The 18,443-nt window shown below is 52.2% G+C and overlaps 1 protein-coding gene across 1 annotated transcript; it reads right to left on the reverse strand.

The window, feature by feature from the left end:
• Nucleotides 1-1,303: 1,303 nt before the first annotated feature.
• On the reverse strand, nt 1,304-15,002 carry LOC130475582 (leucine-rich repeat and fibronectin type III domain-containing protein 1-like protein). Its single transcript, XM_056847394.1, has 3 exons — nt 13,618-15,002; nt 2,880-3,478; nt 1,304-1,421 (listed from the first exon to the last, which is right to left on the reverse strand). Exons 1-3 carry the CDS (start codon nt 15,000-15,002, stop codon nt 1,354-1,356), a joined length of 2,052 nt encoding a protein of 683 aa, XP_056703372.1. The 3' UTR covers nt 1,304-1,353.
• Nucleotides 15,003-18,443: the final 3,441 nt, after the last annotated feature.

An 18,443-nucleotide genomic window follows, 5' to 3' on the forward strand; every position in this document is an offset into this window, starting at 1 on the left:
ACTTAACATACACAGATTACCATAGGGCTCCTATGCTCGTGGGGCCCCCGGGCAAGTGCCCATCAGGCCCATGCGTTAAAATGGCCCTGCATACAGCAGTCGTTTCCTCCTGCTGCCACTGGGTGGGGGGGCTTTTTAAGGTTTTGTATCTATATATCAGCAACTGAATATTATAAGAACATTGTAGCAATCTGTATATCAGGTTCTCTGAATTCCCAGCTTTCATTTTTAATAAAAGTATATCTCAAGCCACATCCATTGTGGAGATATAAGGGGAGAGGCAATGGAAGGAGACAGAGACTTACTTTTCAAAACGAAAGCTAGATATTCAAAGAACCTGTTACACGTATTTTATAATGATATAATGATATTCACCTGCTGGTTTTCAATTTTTTTTAAAAAAGGCCCAATGGCCTAGGGGAGTTGGAGGGTGGCCACTGCTGAGGAATCGGGGCAGGGAAACTGCATGGAAACGTGCCCTATGGAAGCCCCGTATGTCTTCTATAAACAGGAGAAACATACTTTGCTCAAAATGGGAAGCGGGACGGCCAGAACCCAGGTGCTAAATCCAGATGCCTGTAGCGCACTCCCTCGCAGAATGGCAAAGACGTGTGCCCAACGTGCCAACGGCACACTAAGCAGCCATGCTGGGGCCATCTCAGGTGTCAGAGGCCAATCTGCGAGCACAGCCCATCTGTGTGACACGGTTTCCAAACTCACCTCCCGTCTTCTGGGCCCTCCCGGCAGCCCCATCTCAGCCCTCCCAGGTGGACCCAATCCAGCAAGAGCAGGCAGGTGCTGATCCCGCTGCTGATCCATCACAGTTCGAGGCCAGGAGGTCAGAGGGATGCCCAGGAGAGCTTAGCTGCAGCCGCCACCAGGTGTGCAAATCTGAAGAGAGGAGAAAAGGAGCGGAGCATTTCAAGTGCCAGAAGTCTTCATGCTAAGGTTCAAGCCTGCATGAAGGGACAGGCCTGGAAAAGGATGCTTCTAAATCTAGGTGCACCACACTGCCCCACTGGGGAAGGAAATGCACTCTTCACACGCCCAGAGGCATCCTCTTCACTCAGGGTTGACCCTTCAAACCAGGGAAGTTTCTGGGGCGGAGCCTGAGGAGGGCGGGGTTTGGGGAGGGGAGGGACTTGAATGCCATAGAGTCCAATGGCCAAAGCAGCCATTTTCTCCAGGGGAACTGATCTCTATCGGCTGGAGATCAGTTGTAGTAGCAGGAGATCTCCAGCTAGTACTGGGAGGTTGGCAACCCTGTCTGTGATAGGAGGGAGGTGGTGCCATACCTGGGGTTCCAGATAGCCCGGCCTTGTTCCCACTGCGGGGAGGGGGGGGCAACTGAGCTCAGATCTTCACGTCAGTCCATTCGCTGCCGTTCTTTCTCTCGCCAGCCGGTGGCATCAGTTGGGAATCTGTGCAGAAACAAGAGAGGACGTTAGGGCGGGCCAGAGAAAAGGTGGATGTGCCTGTCCTTCCAATGGCCACAGAGCAGGCAGAAGTCCCACTGGTGCAGCTTCTTCCTTCCCTTTGGTGCAGCAAGGGGAACAGCAGAAACAAGAGAGGACGTTAGGGCGGGCCAGAGAAAAGGTGGATGTGCCTGTCCTTCCAATGGCCACAGAGCAGGCAGAAGTCCCACTGGTGCAGCTTCTTCCTTCCCTTTGGTGCAGCAAGGGGAACAGCAGTTGCAGCTGGTAGACCTCTTCCTGTAAACAAATCAAGTCTCTAGTCCTCAAGCGAAGGCCCAACCCCCTTCCCACACCTTCCTTCTGCTGACTTCTGTAGGCTCCATCGCCAGCTGCCTCCCCTCCCCACCAACCGCATTATGGCACTTCTCAATTTTCTATGCAAAACTGAATTATTCAAGGGGGGCATTTCTGCACAGTAATAGAGTTGCCCTGTACAAAATGGTCCACAAACGTATTGGATAGATGATTAGGGACTGTGGTCTGATCCTGCTGTGTATAGTTTACTGTAAGTAGGATCCTATTATGTGGCCTTTGCACTGCTTAATGTGTTATGTGAATACTTGTGCTTTGCTTCAGTTCTCTTTTTAGACTTCTAATTGGTTCTTCAACCCTAATCCAATTCCATTGTGCATTGAACATCCCATGCTGCTGACTGTGTCGGTTTGCTCTGTGCAATCCGCCTGGAGCCCCAGTGAGAAAGGCGGATTATAAATAAAGTAAATAAATAAAACAAATACAATTTTCAGCCCAAAGAAGAAAGCAACATCTTCTCCAGTGCCCCAGGAGGGGGGGGGGAACCCAACTTCACTAAGCATGAAATAAACCCATGAAAGTTATTTAAAATGTCACCCAACATTCAGAATGCCCAGGACTTTGCAGGTCTCTCTGTTATTTGGGATCGGGCAGGGGACAGATCCTGTAACCCAGGAACTGCCAACACTCAGATGCTGCCTGTATAGGGTTGCCAACCTCCAGGTAGTGGCTGGTGATCTCCTATTACAACTGGTCTCCAGCCGATAGAGATCAATTCACCTGGAGAAAATGGCTGCCTTGAAAGGTGGACTCTGTGGCATTGAAGTCCCTCCCCTCCCCAAACCCCTCCCTCCTCAGGCTCTGCCCCAAAATCTCACCCGCCCCCTGCCGCCCCCCCGGTGGTGAAGACAGACCTGGCAACCCTACGCCTGTAAGAAGGCAGGAAGACCCCCCGCGAGAGTCCAGCGTTCGGCCTGAGGCTGGCTGAACCCGGCAGAAAGAGGACGGCACTGGGGGTCCGGTCCCACTCAGGGTCCCGCTGCTTCCTCCATGTTGCCGTAGCACAGACCCCTCCCCCAGACGTCATTTAGAAACCCCTCTCGACAAGTTCCCTTGCTTCACGAAATTTGGGACCGGATCCCTCGCGCTTACCTTGCTCTTCTGCTCTGCAGGCCTCTGGGCCAGAACTGCTGTTGTGGAGGTCAACGTTAGTCCGTGACCACCTCCTCTTGTGCGGAGACGGCGCCTCCTCTGCGTCCGAGGAGTGGCCCCGGGGCCCTTTCTCGCCATCCTTGCCGAGAGTGAGAACGCTGCAGTCCCTCCTGACCCTGCCCGCCGCGGAGGGGTCCGCCCCCCACTCCTCAGGCCTGGACACCGAGCAGGGCAGGGGGGTGGCGGCGGGGGGCTGGCTGCCGTTGGTCTGCGAGTAGACGTTGCTGACTTTGGCCTTCTTGTGCTCATCTTGGCCGCTGTAGACCTTGTAGCGGATCATGAGGATGATGATGAAGACCAGCACGGAGGCCACGATGATGCCCCCGATGATGATGATCATGGTCCCCCCCAGGAACTGGGTGTGGAGCGACTGGCACTGGGGCGCATCCTGCGGGGTGCTGAACTGGACACAGCCCAGACTCCGGGTGGCGGTCAGGGAGGTCACCCCGTCGTTGTAGACGGCCAAAATGCAAAGGTTGTAGTCCCGCCCGGAGGCCAAATCCTTCACCAAGAAGGCTTTACTGGAGGAAGGGATCATCCTAGTGGGAGGCAAGGAGAGGGTCAGGCTGGGGGACGCCCCTCAGCCAGCTCCATGCTGGGGGACCACCTGTGGCCCACGGTCTGAGGCTAGCTGAGGCTCAGCCCCACAGCAGCCAAGAGCTGGATGTGCGCATCAGCATCTCCTGGGATGGGCTTCTCAGATCCCAAGTTATTCCACTGGGTTGCCAACCTCCAGATATTAGCTGGAGATCTCCCGCTATTACACCTGATCTCCAGCTGACGGAGATCAGATCACCTGGAGAAAATGGCTACTTTGGCAATTGGACTCTATGGCATTGAAGCCCTTCCCCAAGCTCCACCCCAAAAATCTCCCACTGATGGCGAAGGGGGACCTGGCAACCCTACCCAAGGGATGGCTGGGCTTACCTGTACTAATGGGCGACCCTGCCACAATCGCTATCTGAAGCGGCTGCCTCAACCCCGGGGCAGACTGGCCTTTAAAATAACCAGGTAAGTTCTTGGAGCCCCCCCCCCTTGCCTCTGTCTCTACCTGGAGCTTAGCAAAACTGGCTTTTCACCATGGATGTGATGAGGACTGTCTCCTTCCATGTGTCCATGTGCGCCAACTATGGCCAGAAGGCAGCCATCTGTTGGCTACCCCACCACTCAGGGTGGCCCTTCCGACATCGACCAGAGCCTGGGCCTTTCCCATCGTGGCTCCGGCTGTGGCGAATGGGCTCCCTGAAGAGGTGAGGGGGGTCTCCTCGTAAGAGACCTTCAGGAGGCTCTGCCAGGACTTTTGAGGTTTGTAGACTCAGAACAGACAAAAGGAAACACTTCTTTACACAGCGAGTCATTCAAATGTGGAATTCCCTGCCAGGGGATGTAGTGATGGCCACAGGCATAGGTGGCTTTAAAAGGGGATTAGACAGATGCATGGAGGAGAGGTCTATCAGTGGCTACCAGCTATGGTGACTAAAGGGAACCTCCACGTTCAGAGGCAGTCAGTCTCTGAATACCAGTGCGAGGAGGCAGCATCAGGGGGAGGCTTTGGCCTCTATGCCCTATTGTTGGATCTACAGAGGAACTGTCGAAGGCTTTCACGGTCAGAGTTCATTGGTTCTTGTAGGTTATCCGGGCTGTGTAACCGTGGTCTTGGTATTTTCTTTCCTGACGTTTCGCCAGCAGCTGTGGCAGGCATCTTCAGAGGAGTAACACTGAAGGACAGTTACTGAAGGAGTAACACTGAAGGACACTGCCTGCCACAGCTGCTGGCGAAACATCAGGAAAGAAAATACCAAGACCACGGTTACACAGCCCGGATAACCTACAAGAACCTACAGAGGAACTGGCTGGCCACCGTCTGAGATAGGATGCTGGACTCCGTGGACCACTGGTCTGATCCAACAGGGCTCTTATGACATTCTTATAAACCTCTGAATCCCAGTGCCAGGAGGCAACATCAGGGGAAGGCCTCAGCCTCTATGCTAAGGTTGCCAATCTCCAGTTGGGCACCTGGAGATCTCCCGCTGTTACAGTTGATCGCCAGGTGACTCAGATAAGTTCCCCTGGAAAACATGGCTGCTTTGGAGGGCGGCCTCTACGGCACTATACCCCTGCTGAGTTCCCTCCCCATCCCAAATCCTGCCCTCTCCAGGGTCCCCAGATCTTCAGGTATTTCCTAACCCAGAGCTGGCAACCCTAACTCTATGCCCTGTTTGTTGGCCCTCCAGAGGGACAGGTTGGCCACTGTGTGAGACTGGATGTTGGTCTAGATTGACCCTCACTGGTCTGATCCAGCCGGGCTCTTCCGATATTCTTATGAATGGCAGACATCTTTTAAGAGGGGGGATTTGGAGTTTGCTACTTTATTTTTCCTTTCAACTGAAAATGTTTTAAACTATTATTGTAAGCTGCCTTGAACCACAAGGAAAGGCGGGGATATAAATGTTTCCATAAATAGGACCAAGAAAGCACTGCACAAAAGACTGAATCTAAACGTTTCTCCCTTGAGGGGAAAACAATTTGTTGAATATATTTATGGAATGGTTTATCAAAAAAAATACACTGTAGAAATCAGAACGCTAAGCAGTCCCTATTTCGCTGAGTGGTAGGAAATCCAAAGGCAAGCACCCGCGGCCCCATCCCTTCTCGGCAAATCCCACCAAGTTCAGTGAGGGTTGGATTGCAGCCTTTGCTTCCTTCGGGCGAGAAAGAAATGGAGACTTACAGTATCTTTGCAACAGCTGCTCATTTACAAAAATATACATGCAAGGCAAAGTTTCCGCTTGGGAGCAAGCCGGCCTCTAAGTCAGACAGCACCGGAGCTAATCCGGCTATTCAACCGCCAAAGCTCCTTCTAGCTGTCTCTCCCGGTCCTCCGGCAAAACTCCCCTGGGAACGACATTTCAAGGGCTGCAGAGAGATTCCAGACAATCGAGCAGCATCTTGCTCCTTTGGATAAGCCTCACCCAGGAATCAAGACAGCTCAACTCATTACAAGTATTGACAAATTCAGCATCCGTAATAAGGGATGCTGGGAAGGAACTCAGATTACAGACATGTAAACCCATCTTCTTGGGAAAGCAGTTTTAAAGTATACAGCAGATGGTTTTTCTTTTGGGGGGGGATACAGAATTAATTTCGTTTATAGGTATAACTAGAGTTTTAAGCGATGTATCACATCCTCGTAAATGTCAAATTCAGGACAGTCATAAAAATTTTGTTCTGCCATAACACTTTTCTTTTAAGAAACTCTCGTTTTTAGCTTTTTCAACTGTATAAATAAGGAAAGACCTTTTGCACACCTTTTTGGAACACGTTTGACAGAGAACTCACCAAATCTATACTGAGGCTGTACCTGATGATGAGGCACACCAGAAACCTGCCCCCAACTCAAGGCATTATTATTTTTTTTGTTTCACTCCAAATCTGGACCTGATCCATTTGCTAGCAATGCACTGAATTTTGAACGTGTACAATATTTCAAAGCGTGGTCTGCTTACAACAGAAACCTACTAATTCAGCCTTGCAAATAAGTTTGAAAAGTTAGTAGCCCACATAATTTGCACTAGTACACCTGAAGAAGAAGAGTTGGTTTTTATACCCCGTTTTTCTCTACTGTAAGGAGTCTCAAAGTGGCTTACAAATTGCCTTTCCCTCCCCCCAACAGGCACCTTGTGAAGTTATCCCACCAGCGGCTCTAGAAATGCCTCTGCCCCAAGAGATGGTTGAGAGAGTTCGGAGAGAACTGTGACTGGCCCAAGGTCACCCAGCAGGCTGAATGTGAAGGAATGGGGAATTGAACCTGGTTCTCCAGATTAGAGTCCACCACTCTTAACCACTACACTGTGCTGGCTACACCACTGTCCGGCAAATCACCTTGATGACAAAAGTAATTTCCTTTCCACTTAAAAAGTCTTCCTTACTTCATCACCCGGGGGCAGGAGATAAGCCTTATAATCCTCAAGTGAGCAGGCAAATGGCCATTCACAAGGCTGTGCTCTCCAATGCTGTATATCAGGGTTCCCCAACATGGTGCCTATGGGTGCCCAGGTGTTTCCCTTGGCGCCGGTCAAGCTTTTCAGAAAGCGAGGGGGACCACTGTACAGCCACTGTTGCCGGCCTCCCTCGTTCACATGGAAGGGCTTTCCATGGGACGATCAGGACTGGTGAGCACCTTGGCTTTCCTTAGTGTGTGGTCCAATTTCCCCTTCAGACTTTCCTTCTTCCCAGGTGGTGTAAGGAACGGTATTCCATTTCTCTCCCTCTCCTGCAGAAGCCATTTCTGGTTTGTTTCCACCTCCTGGGGAAGCCATTTTTGGTGTGGTGGTGCTCACCACCACGCCTTGAAATGTGCCCAAAGGATCATAAAGGTTGGGGAGCCCTGCTGTACATGACGACGGGGTTCAGAGGCGACACTGAAAATAGGTCCTAGGGGGAAACCTACAGTTCCGGGGCTGAGTCCTGGCTCTGCTTAAGCCCTGTTTCCACCCACGTGACCATTCCATTTTATTTTATCTAGACAGTGGAGAGTCAGAAGTTAAATTTGAAAGAAAAAAAAAGATTATCCCTTCGTACCCCTTTTAATCAGACCAATGCAGGATTGGCCCGGCAGCCCAAGCAAACCAAAGCGTTGGCTGGCAGCAGCTGTCTGTTTAAGGGCACCCGGGTGAGACCCAAGAGTATTCCAGTGTATGCCGGGTTATATCTCCTGGGTAACATGTGACTGTGAGTGCTCAACACCCACTATTGGTCACCTATGGCATTGGGAGAAATATAGTATCTTAGGCCATTGGGAGAAATATAGTATCTTAGGCCAGCCTTATCTATTACACTTTTGATCCTGACTTAGATATTTCTCCCCTCCTTTTCCTCACAATGGCCCCATGAGGTAGGGTAGGCTCAGAGCCCAGGGTCAACCAGGGATCTTAGAATTATAGAATCATAGAGTTGGGACCACCAGGGTCATCTAGTCCAACCCCCTGCACAATGTAGGAAATTCACAACTACCTCCCCCCACACCCCCAGTGACTCCATGCCCAGAGGATGGCCAAGGTGCCCTCCCTCTCATGATCTGCCTGCTTTTTAGCAGAGTAGGGATTCAAACCCAGGTCCAGTGGGTCCCAGACCAGCCTGCTAACCACTACACCACACAGCCCTGGAGCAATAAGAATGCTGAGGTCTGCGTTTACTCCGCATTGGATGAAAGGGTTTCCTTGGCTCAGTCCACATCCCCCCCTCCAGTGCTGCACACCACACACTCTTGAGTTTGCATTCACGCGCCTCCAGCCCACAAACACACACACACAACATGGTGGTGCTGAAGTCCTGCTTTTTTAAGTAGGTCACTTCACATCAGTGGGTTCTTTCCGGCCAGCAGGCTAGTTCTGGGCCAGCTGCCAGAGTGCGGAGGGGGTGACCCAGGGGACTCCTCCCCACAGCCTCACTGCGTCTTGACAAATAAGGAGAGCCGCTCAGCAGCAGCTTGCAGGGATGCAGGGGTGGGAATGCAAAGTGAGGAAAGCAGATGAAAAAGATGGGGGGGGTGTGATTGTCCCCCAAAGTCTAGGTGCAGGTGCCTGCCAGCTCCTTTCAGTCCCTCGGCATCCTCTCCTTCATCAGCTCCTTCACCCCCCAGCCTCCCCTGCTCTGCTCATTCAATGAAGACTGTAAGCTGCCTGGGGCAGGGATCTACTCTGCTCTGCACCCAACACGCCAGTGCTGGGTCCCCTTGGGCCTCTCTCTCTCTCTCCCCCTCAGCCAGACCTCCCTCACAAGGTTCTTGTAAGGAGAAAATGGGGATGGAAGAACCTTGTGCACCACTCTGAGCCTTTTAGAGAAAGAGCAGAATACATCTGTGATAGACAAGTGGTTTTGGTAATCAGGGCCCCCCTCCCCACATTGCCAGGGATTCACCCCAGAATGTAAAAACTAAACCTAAAGTAGGCAGCATCCTGAGCATGTGCTGAGCGCACTGCCCCTTGGCACTAGCAACTGACTGCAGCCCTAACCCACATACTTCCAGGATTAGGCCTTCAACCTGCTTCCCAGCTCCAGTGACCAACTGAGATGATGCCAGGAAGATTATCTCAGCGGACAGCCACATTCGCCAACTTGTGCCAGGGGTTGCACTCTTCTAAAGAAACCAATTAATGAGAGGCTCCTGTGACCCAAAAACCCAACAAGGAGGCTGCCCACTGTGACACTGCATGAGTTACCTTTCCCATCATGCCTCCTTCCAATCAGCCTTGGCTCTGGGTGGGTTACTCTGCATCAGTTGTGATCAGACCATTCAGTCACTAGCAATGCAGAGATGCTGCAGAATGTCCTGCCCTCAGTGGAGGCTGCCTGTTGCATTCCACATGAGTCTCTGTTCTGGGCCTCCCTCCTTCCAATGGTTCTTCAGCAAATCATACAGAAACCCAGAGGGCAGGTTTCTTTTTGAAGGATGGTGCTTATTCTTCAGATTTCAATATAACGCACCTCGGATTTAATTTGGGAAGAGTGTTCACCAGATTAGCACCAGATTAGCGCCTGCCGCTCATGTGGAGGAGTGGGGAATCAAGCCCAGTTCTCCAGATCAGAGTCCACAGCTCCAAGCCACTGCTCTTAACCACTATACCATGCTGGCTGAGAGAAATACTCGACCGAATTCCTCTCCATAGACACAGAAAAAGAACTAAAAAAAATATTGTCGAAGGCTTTCACGGTCAGAGTTCATTGGTTCTTGTAGGTTATCCGGGTTGTGTAACCGTGGTCTTGGAATTTTCTTTCCTGACGTTTCGCCAGCAACTGTGGCAGGCATCTTCAGAGTAGTAACACTGAAGGACAGTGTCTGTCCTTCAGTGTTACTACTCTGAAGATGCCTGCCACAGTTGCTGGCGAAACGTCAGGAAAGAAAATTCCAAGACCACGGTTACACAACCCGGATAACCTACAAGAACCAACTAAAAAAAACCTTCTCTGTACGTAGAAAGCTAGCATGTCAGGGAAAGGGACTTGCTGGGTCCAATGAAGGGGAAGAAGCAGAACTAAGGTTGCCAACAGGCCTGGAGAAAAATGTCCTATCCCATTAACAGAGTCTTCATGCGTGGAAACGGGCACTTGAAGCTTTTCATGGGCACGGTGGTAAGTAACACCCCATTAAAACCTCTGCTGGAGGGACAGGGCATTTTTTGCTCCAGGCAGTTGGCAACTCTAGGTTGAATAGGCTTTTAGAGGGGAGGGTCTTTGGGCACAGTGTAGCTTACCGGCCCCTCTCCCGGAACACCATCCTTAGCTGGTGCTGTATGAACTCCCCATGAAAGTGAAAATAAAAATTCTCTGGCAAGGAAACCCAAACATAGCGACAAGAAAGAAGCCAGATTCAGTGACCTGTATTGAATGCTGCAAATCAAGCTCATTTGCATGATTACCCTCACTTTGCATAATTTATTTTGCTTCTGCTAATAGCAGGCTGCCGGGCATGGAAGCCGCCCCCGGCCTCGGCCCCCCTCCCCCTCGGACACCAGAAAACCTCCATGTCATCCCAAGGCACCTGCAATGAGGCCCAAAACCATGACTTTCACCCATTCCAGTTTCATCACTGGAACGGTGAAGACTAGAAACTTAACCTTTCTTTAAAAAAATTTTTTAAAAAACGATAAACTGAGATTCTTAGGAAATGATTAATTCTGCACCCAGCGCCCCATTCTGCAGTTTGGTTGCCAACCCGCAGAATGGCAGCATGGCATCTTGTGCCTGCCCATCTCTGCTGACCTAAGCCAACTCTCCAGCATCCCAGCCCCCTCTTCCCCACCGCCAAGGATAACTCAGCACAATCCAAGGATGCGCAAGAGATGAAAAGGACATTCCCCACCCCCATGCCTCCACTGATCACGGTGTGCGATTCCTCTGCTCCAGCAGCTTATAAATTATTCTTTCTCAGTCTCTAGAGAGGAGAATTTCAGAAGGTAAAAAGGCAACATTATCTGAGCCTTACTTCAAAAGGCCAAGAGCCGTACATCCGAGGCACTATGGGTAGTCGGTGCTTGTTCACAGGCGTGGCAGAGAGTCAAGGTTGAAATGGCATCCTGGGCGGGGGAAGAGTGTGTTGGGAACTTGGCTGCACTGGGGAGTCCCCAGACCCACAGCAGGCTGCAAAAAATCTTTGGGGGAGACGCCCGTGGGGAGGGAGGTTCTTTGCTGAGCTTGATTCACTCGAGCCGCTTCCCTTAATCCACTAGAAACCACAACGGATAATGAGATTGCACACAGAATTCACAACAGCTGCATAGTCATCTGGAAGCCGTGGTGCCGCAATCGATGGTCCTTATTTCTTAAAACAAGAGGACGGGCATTTCCGCCATCTTGTAAAGCACCCCTGAATTTGAAAGGGAACCTCCAGACCGCAGGATCCGGTTGCCAATGGATCAGAAAAGCGTCTCACTTGTTCCTGGGCGACACAGGTGATTAGGGGGTTGGAGCACCTTACCTATCGGGAAAGGCTGAAGCTTCTGGGACTTTTCCGTTTAGAAAAGACACAACGGGGGGTGGGGGAATGATAGAGGTTTATAAAATGATGCACGGGGTAGAGAAAGCTGACAAAGAGAAAATTTTCTCCCTCCCCCAAAATACTAGAACTCAGGGGTATCCAATGAAGCTGATGGGCAGTCGATTCAGGAGGGACAAAAGGGAGTATTTCTTTACACAGCAAATGATTAAAATGTGGAATTGGCTGCCAGAGGACGTAGTGACGGTCACTGCCAAAAACAGCTTTAAAAGGTGATTAGACTGATTTACAGAGGAGAGGTCTGTCAGTGGCTACTAGCCATGGTGACTAAAGGGAACCTCCATGTTCAGAGGCAGTCAACCTCTAAATCCCAGTGCCAGGAGGCAGCATCAAGAGAAGGCCTCAACCTCTCTGCCCTGTTGTTGGCCCTCCAGGGGAACCGGCTGGCCACTGTGTGAGACAGGATGCTGAATTAGACCGACCCCCGCTGGTCTGATCCAGCAGGGCTCTTCTGATGTTCTTATGTTTCCGTGCCTTTAAACATCACCTTGATCTGCACAAATCAGCATGTGAACCTGTTGGCCTCGTGAACTGTGCACGCAGCCTCACGGCTCAGCTTGTGCTCTGGTGGATTAAGAAAAGAGGTCCGAGTGAATTAACCCTGGGCCTGTTTCACAGAAGCCACGCAGCTGGGTCTGCTTCGGGGCTCCCCGAGCGCCAGAGGGCAAAGAAGCTAAGATCGGCCTCTGAGAGTTTAGCAGGTGTTTGCATAAAAAGATTTCCTCCCAGCTCGTTCCTGGAACCAGACTAGCCCCTTTCCTTTACCTCTGCAGGTGAAAAAGAAAAGAGGGGGATCCCTCATCAGATTCGATTTCCTTGACTGGGCAGACACCACAGCTTGGAACGATGGAGAGCAAGACCTTGATGAAGCACAAGAGGGCTTAGGGAGAGCGTCCTTCCTTTCAGCCCTAGGTGAGGAGACCCTGATCTCAAGCAGAGAACTATAGGATTATAGGCACCCGGAACCCACCCCTCCGCTGCATGCCTGCAAAATGCTCATCACAACGAGAGACTAGCTGCTCTCCCTGCCACAAAGGACCCCACCCCAGGGGATGGGGTAGGCTTCTGCCTCGCTGGAGCCATGGCTCCAGGGGCAGGACATCACTCTTCCCAATCAGACTGGAAGGCGACCTATGGGGAAAGGGATCCACGAGGGGTACGTGCAGGCCTGCCTCTGGGGATCTGGCCCTTTCGAAATCCAGCCTGACTTACCCTGAGTAGCGCCCCCCCCCCCATTACACACATTGCTTCATCCTGGTTCAGAGCATGCTCTAAGAGGCAGCGCAGCTAGATGTAAAGACAACGTCTCACTGGGACCTTTGCCCTACGGGAAGACCAAAAGCCTCCATTTCATACCCTGTCCATCCAAGACCTGATGGCTAGCCTGATCTCATCAGATCTCAGAAGCTAAGCAGGGTTGGCCCTGGTTAGGACTTGGATGGGAGACCCCCAAGGAATACTAGGGTCATTACGCAGAGGCAGGCAATGGCAAACCACCTCTGTTCCATCTCTGCCCTGACCTGAATGCCCCTGGCTAGCCCCAACTCGGAAGCCAAGGAGGATCAGCCCTGGTTAGTACTTGGAGGGGAGACCATCAAGGAAGTCCAGGGTTGCTAGGCAGAGGCAGGCAAGGGCAAACCACCTCTGAATGTCTCTTGCCTTGAAAACCCTACGGGGTCACCATAAGCTGGTTGCAACTTGACAGCACTTTACATGCACACACATACACACACAATTATGTAGCCCTGTCCTAAATAGCCTGATCTAGTCAGATCTTGGAAGCTAAGCAGGGCCAGCCCTAGTTAGTACTTGGATGGGAGACCACCAAGGAAGTCCAGGGTCTGTACGCAGAGGCTGGCAATGGCAAGCCACCTCTGTTTGTCTCTGTCCTGACTGGGATGGCCTAGGCTAGCCTAATCTCATCAGGTCTCAGAAGCTAAGCAGGGTTGGCCCTGGTTAGTACTTGGATGGGAGACCACCAAGTAAGATAAGAGGCAAGCAATGGCAAACCATCTCTGTTGGTCCCTTGACTTGAAAACCATTTGCCGATTCTAAACCTTGATAGGAGTAAGAAAGCCCTTCCAAGTCTGAGAAACCCACGACCCACCCTTTTGAAATTCTCACCTGTAAACTAAGGTGTCGTCGGAGGAACTGTTGTACTGGATCTGGTACATCCGAATGCCAGGGACGTGCCACTGAGGGTACCAGCGGATCAGCACCGAGGAGGACGACACCTCCGAGGCCACCACTCCCTTGTCCTGAGAGGCCCCCGTCTCGTTGGCACTGGAAGGGAGGAGAGCCTTGGCCGACGTGAGGATGTCGGAGGGCCCTGCAGCTGCAGGTACTTTGGGGGCAGAGCCGTTGGAGAGGTGAGGTAAGGGGTTGACAAACAGCTCGATAGAGGTGGTGGCATCCCCTGCCGCGTTGGAGGCGATACACGTGAAGACCCCGGTGTCCTGGATGGTGGCAATAAGGATCTCCAGGGTGCCGTTGTCATAGAAGATGGTCCGGGAAGTGTTGGCCACAACTTTGCCTTCTGGAGACACCCAGTGGATGGACGGCTCAGGGTCTCCGGCTCCACGGCAACGAAGGACGGCCGCCTCGCCCTCAGTCACCACCAAGTGCCCTGTATGGCGAGTGATAACCGGATGCTCGCAAATGAACTCCTCCTCGGGGATAGTCCAGAAGTATTTCCCCAGGAGGTCCGACGGGGAGGCACAGGTCTCCAGATCGTCCTCCCTGGTGAGCCTCCGGAGCCACAGCAGCTCACAATTACAGTGTAAGGGGTTCCCTCCAAAACTAAGAACCAACGAGGAAAGTGGGGAGCCTTTAGACTTTGCGTACACAGGGATCCGGAGGAAGAGGGGATCCGGAGGGATCTTTTTCAGCTTGTTGGACGTCATGTCCAGACGGGCCAGCTTAAGGAGGTTGGTGAAAACCCCCTCGGGGACGTAGTCTATCAAGTTGTGGTCAAGGTTGAGGGAGTTGACGTTGTTGAGGCGCTGGATGGTGTCCCAGGGGACCTGGACCAGATTGTTGTAGGAGAGATCCAGGTCCTCCAAGGTGCCGACGAACTCGTCGAAAGCTCCGGGGGAGATGTCCTGGAGCTGGTTATTGCTGAGGATGAGGTGGCGCAGATTGGGCAGCCCCTTCAGCTGGTCCCCGCCGATGGAGAGGAGGCGATTGTTGTCCAGGTGTAAGGCGCGCAGGCCGCGCAGGTCGGCGAAGGCGGAGGGCAGGATCTGGCTGATGGTGTTGCGAGAGAGGGTGAGGTGCACCAGGCTGGTCATGTTGGTGAAGTCCTTGCGGCGGACGACGGTGATGAAATTATCGGTCAGGCGCAGCTCCACAGTGCGCCGGTCGATCACCGTGGGCACGAAGAGGAGGCCAGTCTTGGTGCAAAGGATGGCCAGGGAGGGCGACAGGTTCTGGCACATGCAGCGCTTGGGGCACAGCTGCGCCCGGGCCAAGCTGCAGAGCACCAGGACGGACAGCAGGAGGCGCTCCATGGTGTCGCCAGCGGGAGGCGCTGCAGAGACGCACCAAAGAAAAGAGAGACGTTGAGGAATCAGAGAGGAGCTTGGAGCCAAGATTAACATAGGAAAAGCAGCCGGTCAGGCAGAGAGGCCGCCCTGTGTTTGACAGCCTCTGGGAAAGCACTGAGACACAGGACGCAAGGGGCACAGCCCTCCCCTCCCAGCACTGGGCACTCGGAGGTACACTGCCTCTGAGCATGGAGGTTCTATTTAGCTTTCTCGGCCAAAAAGCCATGCGCCAACCTCTCCTCCCTCCCATGACTGTGTCTAATCTCTTTTTTCAAAGCTATCCGAGCTGCAGGCCATCACAGAACATCTTGTCATATTGAATTTCGTAAGTTAATTACGTGTGGAGGAAGAAATACTTCCTTTTGTCTGTCCTGAACTCGCTGCCAATCAGCTTCGCTGAATGACCCCAGGGCCAGTATTATGAAAGTGGGGGGAGAACCTCCCCCCCCAAGCCATTCATCGTCTTATAAGCTTCCCTCCCGCTCTGTCTTCAGTCATCTGTTTTCTAAGCCACCCTTTTCTGAATCACAAATCGGGTTTTCAAGATTCAGCCTTGTTGACATTGCCTGTTCCTTCAGAATATTTTAGTGCTTTAACAATACCTTGCAAAGAACATGCAAATGCCATTGGGAAACTACGGGGAACAAACCACATGCATCCTTTCCCCTATTCTGTCTTTGTTATACCACCAAGCACACACTATGCTCTGTTAGCCAGGATGGCTAAATGGAGCCTCCATGTTCGGAGGCAGTGTGCCTGCCCCCCCCCCCTTCATTTTTTGTCAAACTTTTCCATGTGGGAAGAAACTAGGGAAAAACCAGGGTTGTTTTCCCCCCTGCAAATCAATATATTCCATGCTTAACTGGGAAGTGCCTTATGCATCTCTCTATGATAACTGTAACAGGGGATTAGACTTCACAAACAGAAACACAGATACCCCGACAGAACTTAAAATATATACCCCCATATTAGCAAATCCAAGGTTGCCAACTGCCTGGAGGAAAAAAATTGTCCCGTCATGTTAACAGGCTTATTTACCAGGGGATGTGATTGCCATTTAAAAAAAAAAAAGCTTCAGGACATTTTTCTCCAGGCCTGTTGGCAACCCAGCTGCTGACTGGCAGCAGAGCGGGGATGACCCAGCTTGTGGGCCCCAGGAGCTAACAGCTGGCGTCTGTGGGCTGCTGGGAGCCCCCTGCAGACAAACCTGCTGTCTGTCGCCGCCATGTGTCCCTAAACTCCACTCCCGTCAAGGGGGGGGGGGGGTTTGTCCCGGCATTTCCAACCATTCTCTCAAACAGGCCTTGATCTGTCCACGAACTGACCAAACCCCCCCTTTCTGTCTGAGGACTGACCAATCGCCAGCCACGCCGGAAACATCAAAAGCAGCGGTGCAGAACCGCTGCCAGCAAACATCAGAGGAGATGAATATTTCATGATCAAATACCAACGAACAAACACAAGGCGTAGAATCTGGTAAACATCAATTATCAGCTTAATTCATCTCAAATTACCAAATATCAAACATTGATTTTTTTAAAAAGGAACACATCAAGCCCCAGTGGTCTCCCAACCACAAAGAAGTCCCGTCATGTGCAAGAGAAACATCCAGCCCCAGCCTTTTCTCTCTCCACAGGTTGGATTGCAAACTTTACACTCCTTGGGGCAGGGAACTGAGCCTCTGAGGGCTCTCCCGTACCACACCAGGCACTCGTTCAAAGAATAACTGGTTTAGTAACTTCATTTTTATACCCAGCCTTCCTCCCCAACAGGGGCCCGACACAGCTGACATCATTCTCCTCTTCCCCCTTTTATCCTCACAACAACCCTGTGAGGTAGGTTAGGCTGAGAGTGTCCGACTGGCCCAGGGTCACCCAGCGAGCTTCTGTGGCACAAGGAGGACTTGAGCCTGGGTCTCCCAGCCTTTCGCCCGACACTGTAACCACTACACCACACTCTCAATGACAATGCTGTGACAGGCAGGACAAGTCAGGTTTTGGAGGAGCCCCCCCCCCAAGCCCCTGCACATGGCTGGAGAGCAGGACAAAAATTGGATTGTTAAAATGGCCCTGGTGCAAACCGAGTGGGCCGAGGGGCAGCCCCAGTGCTGTGGAGCTTGAACCCAGCCAGTAGTGGACAGGGGCAGAAGAAGCAGAAGAGGAGTTGGTTTTTATATGCCAACTTTCTCTACCACTTAAGGAAGAATCAAGCCAGCTTACAATCACCTTCCCCTCCCCACAACAGACACCCTGTGAGGTAGGTGGGGCTCAGAGAGCTGTGACTGGCCCAAGGTCACCCAGCTGGCTTCATGTGTAGGAGTGGGGAAACAAAGATTCACCAGACTAGCATCCACCACTCATGTGGAAGAGTGGGGAAACCAACCTGGTTCTCCAGATTAGAGTCCACCGCTCCAAACCACCGTTCTTAACCACTACAGCCAGTCTAGCTCACCCAACTCCTCCTGACTCCTGCCATGGGGCAATGAGGATGCCCGCTCCCTTCACAGCTCTGGGGGCACTGCCCAGCTCACCTTTGGCCACCAGACCACCAGGAACTCTCCCGGCCGGTTGAAGGACCGGTCCACCCCTGCTGGTGAGCTGCGTTGAGCCGGGCGGGTCAGAAGTCATGCAGGCCTCTGTGCCAGGAGCCTTTCTGTCACTTGACAGATTAAAAAAAGGCCCTGCATGTAAGAGCCCCACGTCCACTCCAAGACTCTCTGCCCAAGCTCCTCTGTGACCAGGGCACGGGGTGGAAACCTCTCATGAACACACACACAAGGCTGCCTTATACTGAACCAGACCCTCAGTTCATCAAGATCAGTATTGTCTACTCAGACTGGCAGCAGCTCTCCAGGGTCTCAGGCTGAGGGTCTTCCCCCCTTCCTTCATTTTTGTCCACACAATGACCTGGGGATCCCCTGGAATTACAGCTCATTTCCAGACTCCACAGATCAGTTCCCCTGGAGAAAATGGATGCGTTGGAGCGTGGACTCTATGGCACTATACCCCACTGAGGTCTCTCACCTCCCCAGGCTCCGCCCTCAAATCTACAAGAGTTTCCCAACCTGGATCTGGCAACGTTACCCCCCTACCCTCTGCCGGCGGTCATGGGGGACCTGGCAACCCTATCCACGGGAGTAAAAAGTGGCGAAAATAGGGACCATAACAGGTAAATGGGGCAGCCGGTGTGGAGGTGAGTGGCACGGATCAGGCTCATTTTCTCCTTTGCCGGGGGAAGGGGGGGGTCTTGGCTTCATCTGCACGCTGCAATGTAATGCAACACCCCCACGAGACCGTTTCTTTTTATTCAGGCCGGCCATCCTTCCGCTATCTGTCTATATCTCTGTCAACTGAGGGCAACCCTTCCTTCATCGTACCCAGCAGGCTCCGGCTCTTAAAAGCTCCC

The sequence above is a fragment of the Euleptes europaea genome, chromosome 3 (genome assembly GCF_029931775.1).
Source record: "Euleptes europaea isolate rEulEur1 chromosome 3, rEulEur1.hap1, whole genome shotgun sequence".
Classification (NCBI taxonomy): Eukaryota; Metazoa; Chordata; class Lepidosauria; order Squamata; family Sphaerodactylidae; genus Euleptes; species Euleptes europaea.